The sequence below is a fragment of the Oryzias melastigma genome, linkage group LG24 (genome assembly GCF_002922805.2).
Source record: "Oryzias melastigma strain HK-1 linkage group LG24, ASM292280v2, whole genome shotgun sequence".
Taxonomy (NCBI): Eukaryota; Metazoa; Chordata; class Actinopteri; order Beloniformes; family Adrianichthyidae; genus Oryzias; species Oryzias melastigma.
In genome coordinates, this window is record NC_050535.1 from 17,120,369 (window position 1) to 17,134,472 (window position 14,104).

General features: G+C 38.9%; 1 protein-coding gene and 1 long non-coding RNA gene across 9 annotated transcripts in view; one reads left to right on the plus strand and one right to left on the minus strand.

Moving 5' to 3' along the window:
- The window catches only part of epb41l2 (erythrocyte membrane protein band 4.1 like 2), a 59,288-nt gene extending 52,677 nt beyond the window's left edge, over positions 1-6,611 (plus strand). For 5 of the 8 annotated variants that reach the window (XM_024291417.2, XM_024291419.2, XM_024291421.2 and 2 more), the window contains 7 exons: positions 582-650; positions 884-1,468; positions 3,160-3,288; positions 3,486-3,584; positions 4,908-4,988; positions 5,727-5,841; positions 6,017-6,611. In XM_024291417.2, coding sequence (XP_024147185.1) covers positions 582-650; positions 884-1,468; positions 3,160-3,288; positions 3,486-3,584; positions 4,908-4,988; positions 5,727-5,831 — 1,068 coding nt within the window. In that variant the 3' untranslated portion in view covers positions 5,832-5,841; positions 6,017-6,611. The remainder of the gene's footprint in view (positions 1-581; positions 651-883; positions 1,469-3,159; positions 3,289-3,485; positions 3,585-4,907; positions 4,989-5,726; positions 5,842-6,016) is intronic. The other 3 variants (XM_024291424.2, XM_024291425.2, XM_024291420.2) reach the window with 2 other exon arrangements.
- A 1,899-nt stretch (positions 6,612-8,510) lies between these two features.
- On the minus strand, positions 8,511-13,578 carry LOC112158191. Its single transcript, XR_002921268.2, has 3 exons — positions 13,131-13,578; positions 12,352-12,533; positions 8,511-9,107 (listed from the first exon to the last, which is right to left on the minus strand). It is a non-coding gene; the product is annotated as an uncharacterized LOC112158191 (long non-coding RNA).
- Between the last annotated feature and the right edge of the window lie 526 nt (positions 13,579-14,104).

Below are 14,104 nucleotides of genomic sequence, written 5' to 3' on the forward strand. Positions count from 1 at the left end.
TTTTTCTTTCTTTTGCTTCATGTCCACTAGCTTGATAGTGAACTGTTTGGGAAATGAAGGATGCTTGCCAGATGTTTCCCATAATGCCTGCTGCAAATAATGCATGAGAGGTGTCAATATTTTTATATTTTTTTTTGCATCCTAAGTAACTTATGTTATGCAGTTTACGTACTAACAGGATTTTTTGTGAAATGGGGAACCATGTAATGTGCTCATCCAGTGCCATTACAATAGAGCTTTTAATTAAAAAGGAAAAAGACTTTTTAATGAGGCTCTGCTGACTTCAACGCCGTCTTTTCTTTTGCCTTTTGTGTGGGTGTTTCCTTCATCGATGGGTTCATCTGTTGTTTTCTACAGCCTCCTCCCATCTTCTACCTCTTCGCCTGCTGCAGTGACCTCTAACTGTGTGGAAATTGACTTGACGGTGCATGAAAAAAACACTCCAGCAGGCAGGGGCGACCGCCCCTCCTCCCCCTCCCCATGCTGCGTTAACAACCATCTCCAGTGTTGCTAACTAATACTGATTGTGTTTCTGTTGGTGTGTGACTGTTAACACCACGGTTACCCTCTCCGCCATGCAGGTCTGTGTGCCGCAAACGGAAGCCACTCCCGCCGATAGCGCCGTCTCTGATACCAAAGAGCCTGAAAAGGTGGTGTTAACACCCTCCTTAACCATCTTCCTCCATGTCTTCCTCCTATCCTACTTATCATGTCATTTTGTTCCCATGTTCCCAATTTTGCTTTTGTATTTTTATTAATCTGTTTTTTGTTCAATGATCATGTTCTGCTTTTGTTTTGTTTTTTTTTATCCCATGCGTTTGTTGTGTGTGTGTGGCTTCTTACCATGTCTGCGCACTGTGCATGCATGCGTGTGTGTGTGTAGACAACGGAAGTTGAAATCGAGGAAACGGTTGTCATCCAGGAGGTTTCCAAAGCTGGCCTTGTGACGGTTACGAGCAGCTCTCCTGCTGACCCACCTGCGGAGCAGGAAGTGAGAGCCGATGAAGACGAGGTTGTAGCTGAAGACGCAAAGCAGAAGAAACAGGAAAGCGTTTCATCCGAGAGCGAGAGTGAGGAAGAGGCAGAGTACCACCCGAATGTTACCACATCTATCTCAAACACCCAAATACCTGAGGAGAAGGAGGAGGTGGAGGAGGTGGAGGAGGTGGAGCCGGAGGTTTTGGCTGCAGAGGCACCCTCCCTTCCAGCTGAGGTCAGCCAGCCCACAGAGGAAACCCCTCAAGAAGAAGAGGAGCCCAGTAAGGAAACGGAGGAGGTGAAGAATGAACCGGAGGGAAAATCGGGTGACCCCGAGACGGAGGAAAGTACGGAAGATCCGATGTTGACACCCGATGAAACTCCAAAGAGCTTTGTCCCGGAGGAGGAAGAACAGCAGGAACCCAAAGTGAACGGCGAGGCCTCGGCGGTTGACGCAGAACCCCGGCCGCATGGTATTTGTTGCTCTGAGGTAACGTCTCCTCTGGGTGGACTGCAGAGCTTTCCTGGGTCCGGTCCTTCCTCTGAGCTGTAGAATCTCCCGCCTTTTCCCTGCTGCTTTCCACGGCGCCGTTTCCCTTCCTGCTTGAGTACATATTTAAGCCCCATGTACATTCTCACACTCATCCAATCCACAGACCACCTGATCAAATCAGACATGGAGCTCTTTTAGAAGTTCAAAAACGTTATTTTATCACTGGTGTCTTTACAGTCGTTTAGTTTCAAACTTTCATCCAAACATTTTTTGTTTGTCAACCATCATCACACTTCAAGGTTATCCCCGGTGAGGTGGTGTGTTGGTGCTTTCTCCTTCACATGGTGTCTTTGTACGGATGTAACGATTCAAACTTGACAACATGTTCATCGTGCAGAAAATGTAAAAAATCGGCTTGTCTCGGCATGTGCCGAAATTTAGAAATGCAAAGCAGATGACATTTCTTCATGCAGGCCTGCTGTGAGTGTGCGCTTCCGCCTGTGAGTGTCCCGGTGCTTGTGAGTGTGTGCGTTGCGAACTGGCTGCGTGTTCTTTAGCCTCATTTTACCTCTTAGGAAAGTCTCGTTTCACATAAGTCAGTCCCTCCAGGATTTCACAATGTAAGAAAAAGAAAACATAAAACTCTTTTAATTCATTGTGTTGAGAGAAGAAAAAAAATCGTGACTTTAAAAATCAAACTGAATCGTTACATCCCTATGTCTGTGTTGTGAAGGTATTGGGGCCTAAGTTTTAAATGCATGATGCTGTTTTTTCCTTTTTTTTACCTGTGTGTTTGTGGCCCTTCTTGTGCTTGGCAGTGATGCTGCGCTTCATATTTATGGGAATCAGCATTGTCGACCACTTTGGAAATGCCACCCACTCATCTAAATGTCATCCTGTTTACATTTCAATGGCTGTTTTGTTGGCTCAGTCATCTGAGTCCAGCTCATGTTTTATGCATGTTTGTGCTGTGTTGACTTTTTGAGTTTGACGCCAAAGAATTTGCCGTAGTGTCAAAGCTGCAGTCGCTCTTTTTGTTTTTTGTTTTTTTGTCACCGTTCAACTCGTAGATGAAACTTTGGCTTTTTCTTGCATGGTGCTGCTCCAGTTTTGGAACTCGTCTGCATGGATTTGTCTGCATGCCAGTTTTAAACAACTCCAGCTGCCTGACACTAAATCACCTCATTTTAGTTAATAGAAACTCTAATTGTTGGGTTTAGGAAAAAAAAAACAATCAAAATTCATTTGAACTTTACAAAAAAGCTATTTGTCGAATCCCTGAATTTGAGTAAATTTTGAGGTAAAATCTTGTATTTTCTGTCTAAAAACAGCTTTTCTATTAGTTTTTTATGTAAAAATGTCACATTTTTAATGAAGTTTCACTTTTATTGATCACTTAATGTCAAAGCTGCTTCTATAACAAAAAAGTGTTTCTGAATAAAGGTTTGACCAAATTGATCTTTATTTAATCAAAAATCAATTTGTGAACTCCGTTTGGCCCAGTCTCTGTATACATGCATAAAACTAGATCTATTTATCTATTTAGTCAATGTTTAAAGGTGTGTATTGGAGGTGATTCAATGTCAAAGCAAGCTTAGAATAGAGGTTTTGTCTCTAAAATCATCTCAAATTTTTTGTATTAACCGTTTCGTCCTTCCTCCTCACTCCCGTCTCTCCTCCCTCCCCAGCTACCCGTGGTAAAGACAGAAATGGTGACTATTTCTGACACGTTTGCAGCCCAGAAAACTGAGATAGCCACAAAAGAAGTGCCCATCGTTCACACAGAAACCAAGACCATCACATACGAGGCTGCACAGGTGCGCACTTCACCCGCAGGGAGCCTTCATCTCATTTTTTCTTTACTAGTTTGTCAATAATTATGCAGACTTTACCTGATGGAAATCCAAAGTTCTTTTTTTTACCAGCAGTGCATGATGACAGCAGTCCCTCCTGTTGATCATCTCTGTTAAAGAACCATTTTCTGATTTATTTTTGTTTTATTTCGGCTTTTCAGTTGGATGGAAGCGCTGATGGAGAACCTGGAGTGCTGATGACTGCTCAGACCATCACATCTGAGTCTTTGTGTACTACCACAACCACACACATCACCAAGGTACACAAATATTTACCTTTGGGTTTTATTGTAACTCCCGGCCACAATGTAACATCTTAATATTTCTTACATCTCTAACAGATTTCTGCTTTTGTTCATTTTTACATATCTGATTGTCAAAGTTAAGGATGTAATGATTCTTTGGGAATCTGTAAAAAAACCCCGTCAACATGTTCATCTGTGCAGAACATTAAAAAATCTGTTTGTCTCGGCCTGTGAAATTATTTTTAAAAATGCAGAGCTGATAATATTTCTTAATGCAGGCTCGCTGTGAGTGTGTGTGCGCCTGTGTGTGGGTGCATGGGGGTGCGTGTGTGTGCTTGTGTGTGTGTCCGCCTGTGAGGTACAAGTGCACCTGTGTGTTTGCCTGTGAGGTACAAGCGCACCTGTGTGTTTGCCTGTGAGTGGGCGCACCTGTGTGTTTGCCTGTGAGTGTGTGCGGGCGCACCTGTGTGTTTACCTGTGAGTGTGTGCGGGCGCACCTGTGTGTTTGTCTGTGAGTGTGTGCGGGCGCACCTGTGTGTTTGTCTGTGAGTGTGTGCAGGTGCACCTGTGTGTTTACCTGTGAATGTGTGCGGTTGCACCTGTGTGTTTGCCTGTGAGTGTGTGAGGGCGCACCTGTGTGTTTGCCTGTGAGTGTGTGAGGGCGCACCTGTGTGTTACCTGTGACTGTGCGTTGGCGCACCTGTGTGTGAGTGCCGGCGCGCCAGTGACTATGTGTGCACCTGTAAGTGTGTGCGGGCATAGCAGAAGGGCTGCATGCTTTTCAGCTGCGCTTCCCACCTTGGAAATTCTTACAGCTCCTTCAGATTTAAAAGTTTCACACAATTCAGCTCCTCCAAGATGTTGCGATCACAACTATTAATGCAAATTCCAGCAAACCCGAAATTTGTTCCTCCCCCTAAAACCTTGCCTTTTCTTGCAACTTTACTGCAACTTTAACCAATCCACACAATCTAGCACAACATGAACCAAGTATGAAATGATGCATGATCCTTTCAGTATTATGTATGATTGTTTATTTGTATTGAATTCTTTCTGTTAGTAAGAAAACAGACAGATTGATGTAAGGGGGGAAAAGAAAACATACCTGGCCTTAAAATACCTTTAATTCATTGTGTTGAGAAAAAAGGATCGGAAAAAATTAAAATCGCGACTTTAAAACTGTGAATTAAATCGTGGCTTGACTGAATCGTTACACTCCTAGTCAAAATCTTTTTCATTCCAACGCTTTTTCCTTTAAGAACTTTAATAAAAAACACTAGCAGGTTTATAAAAGTTTTAAATAACTAAATAAAATTATGTTTCCCCGCTTTGTTTCAGACACTAAAGGGCGGTCTTTCAGAGACGAGGATTGAGAAACGCATCGTCATCACTGGAGACTGTGACATCGATCATGACCAGGTTAGTGTTGAGATTAAAGGATGACAAAAAGTCCTCTTTTGACACCAATTCTCTGTAGCTTTGTCCATGTTTTCTTTCTTAGATTATAAAAAAACACTACAGGTGAAAGGGAATTGGCCTTCTGTAGTTTCTGAAATCAGAAATAAAAAAAGAAAAGTCTGGTGACATGTCCATCATGTTGCTCTCAGTCTGAATGACCACTTTTTATTTAACTTGCATGTTGAGAAAGATCTCCTAACCCTTTGTTTTGTATTGAAATATAAAATATATAAACACTCATCTGGTTGATTTATTTCACGTTTCAGGTTTTGTGCTAAAACAAAACATCTAACTGAACAAAACTGATGAAATAAATTAAAAACATGTTTAAATAGATGAGTGACACCACGCAAATACATATTTTTTGATTAAAAATGCATGTTATCACCCCTAGTCAAAATGCTATCCGATTCCTGTTTATTTCTGCACGAACCTTTTTTTTTGTTTGATTGCTTGTCTGATTTATTTGGGTTGAAGCCATTTTACCCAATGAGTCATGCTGTCTCATTTACTTTTTTATCCCAAAAAAAAGTAAAATGGCAAACTAACAGTCCATCCAGCATTTTTTTTATCATTTTATTTTCTGCTTCTGATTTCAAATATTTCGGTTAACTCCATCTCCCCCTCCCTCCCCTCCTTCCCCTCGTCTGCCTGCCGTGCTCGGTGCTGCCACTCTGTGGTCGCCCCTGGGTACTGCAGGCATTGGCACAGGCCATTAAGGAGGCCAAAGAGCAACATCCTGACATGTCTGTTACCAGAGTGGTGGTTCATAAAGAAACTGAACTGGCTGAGGAAGAGGATTGACTGAACTCAGGTAACCATAGTGATGCTTGTTATGGTTAGGAGTTAATCCAACTATTGCAAACAAATGAAGTGATGATGTAGAAGAGTTAAATCAGAGTTTGAGTGACTGGAGTACAAAGGACACATCATTAAAGGGGATCCTCACAGCGCCTCTGGCTGTTTCCCTTTTTCTTTTTTCTCCCTAGAGTTGAAAGGCCCATCGTGACTGTTTCATCTTTTGACACTATAGTCTTTGTCACTCTGCAACAACCCAACTTGACTGACAGCAGGAGAGAGGAGGACGAGCGGACCAAGATGGGGGCGGCTTAGATAGTGGGACCGAAGTTGTCACTTTTTCATCCCAGATGGCCTTTCTCACATGTCTGTGGTGCATTTTAGTCCCTTACTGCAAAATCCGAAAAAAAAAAGAAAAAAAAATGTCCGAGGGAGAATAACAACCACTCACTTTTGTTTTTTCGTTCTTTTCAGAAAATAGTTTTTTATTTTATGTTTTTTTTTTTTTCCAAAATATACTAGACAGAACATTCAAATGAGATTAAAAGCTAACAATGATTATTCTAAAATTAAAAAAAAATCTTTTGGAAGAAATAAGAGGGAAAATGACTTTATGCAGTTATTTAAAAGTAACCTAATCATTTTCAGCTCCCTTGTCATTGTGATTTCTAGCATAAAACTTACCACTCACTTTTCCTAAAAAAAAAAAATAAAAAAACTCAATATAGAAAACGTCTAATATCTGCACACATGTAATTTAAAAATTGCAGTAAAAAAACAAAATCATCCAGGTTTTTGATTTCTTTTTGTTTTTTATGTTTCTGTGTCACTATTTTTTCTATATTTGTCATTCATCTACATTCCGTGTTCGTGACCAGCTGAACTTTGACACAGATCTACGTGAGGGGACTTTGTACATTCACAGTAGATGAGCATGGAAAGGATCTTATTGGGGCATTGAGTTGGACTTTTTTCTTTTTTTAGGGACATGAATATAAACTGAAAAGAAAGCAGCTTTTGATCAGATCAACATCCCGGAACCCTAAATATCCTCAGAGATCAGTAAAAATAAATGTGGAACTGGGAGAAAAGATCTTTAAACTGGAGCAGAATTGGGAGAAAACCCTTTAAGTGAAAAAAAATGTAAAGTTTTATCCTTCAGAAACTCACTGCTTTTTTAAAGTGAAATATTAACTACAACTACCAGAGGTACCAAAATGAAAACGACTTGAAATCAGTTCTTATGTAATCTTTCACTAACTGCAGCTTGTTTGTTGTGATAGTTCGGCACTGACCGCAGTTCTATTTCCCACATTCTTAGAGGCAATTATAATCAATTTAAGTGTTATGACACAAAGAAACACTTATAGTTAGGAAGCTGCCACGTCGACTGGTTTAAGAGTGAATAGACGAGATATTCCAACTTGTATCGTCAATCACCTGAATTGACCTTGGCTGTGTTGTGACTGTTTTACTGCAACCAAATATTCTGCTGCGTTGGTTCTGTAACGTTCAGGTGTTCGTCTCATTACTGTATCCGTCACCACATCACATACGATACAAACAAGCAGCCGAAAGGGAAACTTTCCTAAAAGCTTCAAATGAATTTTATTAGCAGAAGAAGAAGAAGAAGCTTTCTAACTTCAGATTAAAGAACTGCCTATTCTGTTTGATCCTTTTCAAATATTCTCAAAAACGTCTATTTTTGTAGGTGAGAAGATAAATAATTTTAAAATTGGGATGATTTATATGTTTTAATTTTTCTTAAATGTAGTAAAAAGTCAAGAAACTTCTCATTGTAAGCGAAATCTTCTATGCAGCTAAATGACATTCAAGGAGGAGGAAGCTTTAAATTCAAACACAAGGATTCTCAACACCAGGCAGCTTCAAGCAGAAGTGTATGAAATGATAAAGCAGCCACATTCTCACTTTTTTTGTGAAACTAAGCTAGTTGTTGGAAGGTAAATGTTGTTTTGCTTCATGCTTATTTGTCATTTTGTTAACTGTGTTTTTTGAAAATGAAGAATCAACATTTCTGCCACGTTTTCTGGTTTCTGCGGCGCAGACGGCGTTCGCCCCGGCTTCTCTGCACTCTTAAGCAGTCTCTGGAGCTTCGCGGCTGCCAGGTGGAGTTTTTCCTAAACCGTTTCTGTACGGAGCTAACTTGGGGCCAGTATTATGTGTAACCCAAATAAAAATATTTGAAAAAAATATTGGTGTTTGGCCAAAAAAAAGCTATTCTAAAATAAACGTAATTATTTTCAGCTTCAAATGTTCTGTTTTTTAGGTTTCAAAACTCAAAATTTCAATTTGATAACTTTTTTTTTTCATTTTCAGATCTTTTTTTTCACTTTTTAACAGTTTTTTTTTTTTCTTCGTTTTTAAATCTTCTTTTTAGCCCCGCCCACCCTAACACGCCACAAGGGGGACACATTTTTTTTTACTGAAATGTTCAAATTCAAAACCCCCAAAAAAACAAAACAAAAAAAGAGTTGAAAGTGAAAAAAGGTTTGAAATCTAAAAAACAGAACATTTGAAGTGGAAAATAATTGAGTTTATTTTAGACTTTTTTTTGTTCAAACCAATATTTTTTTCAATTTGTTTTAATAATATTGGCCCCAAGTTAGCTCCGTATTTCTGGTTATTTACCCTTCCTTAGATCAGCCCAAGAAGCAATCAGAAAGATGTTTTTGATGCATCATTTTATTAAAAGTCGATTCAATGCCAGCTCATCTGATTACTATCAGGGATCTCTTCACTCAGTGACTGCAATTTCAGCAGAATTTTGGAAACTTCTAAACCTTACTGGCTTGTTACGTTAAAGAGAAAGCAGCACAATTTTGTATTTTCTAAAGCAGAAAATAAGAACTCAAAACAGTTTATAAAGAGTTATAAAATGGCAGGTTTGGGAAAAACCAGCCAGCTGCCGCGTTGCTCTTAGTTTGCTAACTGTTGCTTGGATTTTTGTTTAGCAGCTTCGTTGTCTTGTTCCTCCACATGCAGCCACTCCTGCTCCCTGTGTAACACTGTTCAAATAAAGGATTGTTATTATCCAAAAATCCTCCGCTCTCTTTTCTTCATCTCACATATTCCAATCACCTTCTGGAAGTGTTTTTCTGTTTGGACTACCGTCAACATCCGTAATAAATCATTCCTTCATTGTCTTTGAGCCCCGTCAGCTGTATGAATGAGAACCAAAACTCCTCCTGCGATGTGCACTTTGGTTCACCTGCCTGTGGATGGCATCTTGTTGCCGTGGAAACGCAGCGAGCTCAGCCTCTGCTGTGGATGAAAGGAAGAGCATCATTAGTGAGCCAGAGACACCGTCCAATATTTTAGTCTCGACGTTAAAACCTGAGATTACTCAGGAAGCTGCAAACGGTGAAAGAGCTTTTTTTCCAAACATTTTCAGACTTATTTACAACTTGTTTAGGAGAAGGGCATCCTAGTTATTCAAAATCATGTATCTTTAATTTACTGCACTGAATTTCAGCAGCATGTTTTGTCATACGGTGATAATCAGATAATGAACTTAGTTTTGCTCAAGAATACACAGATCTATGGAGCTAAATTGGGACCAATATTATGTGAATCCCGAATAAAACAATTGTTTTTTGTTTTTTTTTTAAATATTGCTGTTTTCCCTCCCCCACCCCCGGCGGGGCTAACACGAAGATTAAAAACCAAGAAGAAACACAGTTGAAAGTGAAAATAAGATTATAAAACTGAAGAAAAAGTTTTGAAACCTAAAAAACAGAACATTTGAAGCTGAAATAATTGAGTTTATTTTAGAATAGCAAAAAGTTTCTGAAATTCTACTTTTTTTGGCCAAACCAATATATTCTCTTCAATTTGTTTTATTTAGGTTTCAAATAATATTGTCCCCAAATTACCTCCATACAGATCTAACTGATAAGAACTGCATAAAAAAGCTTTTTTTCTTATATTTTTAAAGACCAACTGAGGAAAATTGTATTTTTGGTTCTTTAAACATGTTATTGTGGCCTTTTTCAGATTATAGGGAACATATATATTAATTAAATTAATCTTGAAATTGCATTTTTTTAATATTTTTTATTCAAATCATTGTAAATCAGGAGCTGATGAAACAATGTTGCTTGTAAAAGACTATTTGTTTCATAGAAGGCATGCTGGGCGGGCCACAAGCTCCATTCCACTTCAAATCAACTCGACTGTCTTAGTTTTGGCTCAAAACCAACGCTGAATAGCTACAATATTGCTCGCCATTTTTGTTGCACTGCTTATATTTAGTTCATGGATTGCTGGATTAAAAGGTAGCAGGAAATAGTGTAAACATAGAGCTCTCAGTAACTGGGTAATATGTGCTAATTTTAACTCAATCCAATTGTTTCTGTCACTACTTGTATGGGAAATCTTGACAACTTCATTAAACTCAGATAATCAGCTCATTTTACAGGTTTGGAGATTATATTTTTTCTGCAGAAACTCACATACCGTCTTTCAAGGCTCCTTTTTCTCAATTCTAAACCCAGTTGTCACTTTGTTCTTGTTGAGGAAGTATTGAACCAAAGCAGTGCAGCTTTATTAGTTTAGCTAAGGTCAGATGCTATAGAAACTGGCATGAAAATCCACAACATCACAAAGTGAATGCAATGAAATGAGCAAGAGTACCTTTATAAAAGTAAAAGAGCCAAGATATTCATTTTAAGTAAAGAATTTCAAAATAAAATGCCTAACAGGGACAGAAAATGGTGTCTATAGAAATACTCAACATTTTTTACTTTGCTATTTATGTCAACAGATTGTGACGAAAATGGACCTTTGGTCTTTGGATGTGAACGCCACAGTGTGTGTTTTATGTCACGACAAAGAAAAGAGGTCAGGTTCACCCGCCACATCAGCGTCACCATGATCCAGATAAAAGAAAGCCTGTGTTCTTTTTCTTTCATTTTTCCTTTTTCATGCTTCAGGTACCAAAACCTGCAGCTGCTCTTCGTCGCCCACAATCGCTTTCACACACGCTCAGGCTGAGCAAGCCAAAGAAGTGTAGCTAATTGTGTGAGTGAATCTTCTCTACAGTCGAGTTTAGATCAGCGTTTACAATCTGACTGCCAAATTAGAGGCTTTGTTCACAACAACCCAAATAGTCAGTCATCTTTGCAGCCAACATATTTAGAACTAGATTTATAGCATTACCTGTGATAATGTTAGTGTGAATGCTGAAGATTCTGAAATTGATAACTAAAAATGCTCAGATTGAAAGCTGAAAACGCTGAATCTGAAAGCTCGCCAAAATATTAGCTAAATTCCAAATTAGCCAGAAAACTGGAAAAATGTCTAGTTTTGCCAAATAGCCAACCTAATGCTAAAATATTAGCTAAACTCTAAATTTGCCTAAAAAACATTTTTACGTCTAATTTGGACAAAACAGCTAGCATAATGCTAACATATTAGCTGATTTCGAAAATTGCTTAAAAAAAAGGCTTTAAAAAACTTGAATTTCGACAAAATAGCTAGCATTGGGCTAAAAAATATAGCTAAACTCTAAATTAGCCTAAAGAACTAAAAAAAAGTATAATTTTGACAGTATGCATAATGCTAACATCCATCCATCCATTTTCTTGACCGCTTCTTCCCTTTCGGGGTCGCGGGGGTGCCGGAGCCTATCCCGGCTACTGAAGGGCGAAGGCGGGGTACACCCTGGACAGGTCGCCAGTCTGTCGCAGGGCCTCAATCACACACACATTCACTCTCACATTCACACCTAGGGGCAATTTAGAGTCACCAATTAACCTATGAAGCATGTTTTTGGACGGTGGGAGGAAGCCGGAGTCCCCGGTGAAAACCCACGCATGCACGGGGAGAACATGCAAACTCCACACAGAAAGGTCCCAGCCGGGATTCGAACCGGGGCCTTCTCGCTGTGAGGCAAGAGCGCTAACCACTTGCGCCACCGTGCAGCCCTAATGCTAATATATTAGCTAAAATCTCAATTAAAAGCTAAATTAACAAAAAGAATCCAGGAGTTGCTGAACATTTTAAAGTTTGAATTAATTTTCCATCTTAAAGTATCCAGAAGTTCACAAAGTTTTTGAAGGATTTGAGCAATTTCTCTTTCATTTCCTAAGTGCCATATTTTGCTCAATATTTCAAAAATGATAAAGTTTATAAATAAAAACAACAATGTCCTGACCGAGCTGAACGGTTTTACACCAGGATTGCTGAAATTGCTGAAAGTGTACGGAATGCTCACCAAGAATTCATACTATTAAATGGAGCCACTTCAGTGTGAAACAGTTGACATGGATTCAGATCGAGTTAGATGGAGAAGTTGTTATTTTAGTGGTGAATGAGGGTCGTTGTAACTTTAATTGTCAATCAAAAAGCCACAACACACAATCTTAGATTCTGAAGTGCAGATTACATTGTAGATAAATAAATTCCTCCAGAAAAAAAATCCTTTTAATCCGATTATTTCAAACTGAATACAGCAAAGTGAGTGGCCCGTCAGGGCTGGAGCAGTCGAGTGTGATTACAGGCTCACCTTGTCTGAGTTTCCAGCTGAGGTAGACGATCAGTTGCAGCAGCAGCAGAGAGACGGACAGAAACAGCACGACAAGAAGCAGACAGACCAGTGTGTCCTGCTGCTGGTCTGACAGCAGAGCTGTCTGTCGCAGGAGCAGAGCCAGATCAGCCCAGGGGCCACTCAGTACCTCCATGCTGAATCTACAGGACAACAGGAGCAAAATAATCAATCTGACAGGCACTCCGAATATACCTGCTGTCAATCCATACGTTTGCAGCACTGCAGGGACTTCTTATTTTTAATTCCTTTTTAGATTTGCTAAAATTCAGTTTTATTTTCTTTAATAAAGGTGACAAACTTCATAAATGACCACAATATGCTATATAAGAACCTAGTTTTGGTGCATCAACTGCAACTGGACAGGCACCCTAATAACTTCAAAGAAGCATTTTCTTTTAAATTTTACTTAATGAAGACTTTTATTTTGAAATAAAGATGTCAGAAATAGCATGAACTCTAAATGACTGCTTGTAGGTGAAACTCCAACAGCTGGAACACAGCGGTGTTTGTTTTTTTACATGTGAAATTACCGTTTGGACTTACAAGTGCACTTAGTCCTGATTTCAAATTACACACTTACAGAAACACACAATCAGGAAAACAAACACACCAATATCTGGCAACAATAGCTGTGAAAATTGAACAGAAATAGTATCCATGTGTAAAAAACACGTCAATACCAAATGAGAGCAGCTGTAATGAGTAAATGTTAACTTCAAATGTAAAGATTTACTTACATGTTTCAGGTTTTGTACTCTGGTAGTTCCTGACATGGAAACCTTCAGCAGCCAAAGCAAAGGTCACCGTTTTCCCATCGCTGTTTGGGAGGTAAGAAAGGTTATCTTTGGATTCAGAGGAACTCTGAGGGAAAAGGATCATGCTTTCAGGTGTTCTCCTTCTCCTTTTGTCTCTGGTTTCTGTTTTCTGCCGAGGTATCACTGGAGCCGACGGTGTGAACTTTGTTCCGTTTCAACGGTCAAACCTTGTGATTAGTAAGAAGATTAGCCCCAGTGAAGAGATCAGTGTATGTTTTTGCTCAACATAGGAGGGAATGAGTGTCCCTGATGGAAGAGACGGAGAAAGTTTGGGGTTTAACGACTTTATTATGAATACAAGTTGAATAAAAAGTCTTCAGAAAGTATTACTTTAGTAACCGGAAACCTTTAAAGGCACAAATACTTAAATAAAAGGTTTTCCGCCTCACAATATTTAGAATTCTAACTAAAGTCTAATTTACTTATTCATTTATTTTATTCAAAAAGATCAAATAAGTTATAAATAGTGTTAGATCAGTGTTTGCAAAAGCAGATTGTTAAAATTATTAGTCATCAAATATAAACTTAGTTTTCCATTTGAAGATCACAACATTTGTTTAAGGAGTCTAAAACATTTTTCTTAACTCTCAAATTCCTATTTAACTTAAGAGAATGATTTAAAAAAGGCAAAAAACAATAATGGAAGAAATCTGTAATTGAAAGACCAGTTTTTCCAATTGTTCTGAATTGAGCACATGAGGCTAAAACGGACTTAAAAGAAGAGCATTTTATTTACACTTTATAGACACTTTTCATTCATACATTTAGAGGAAACTCAAAGTACCAAATGTTGCAGTTCCTAAAAATGACCACTGGGGGCTGGTTTGAGAAAGGGGGAAACTTTTCATTGACTTGAATGTTAAGTTCACGACAAAAACATAGTTATACAGTCTGGT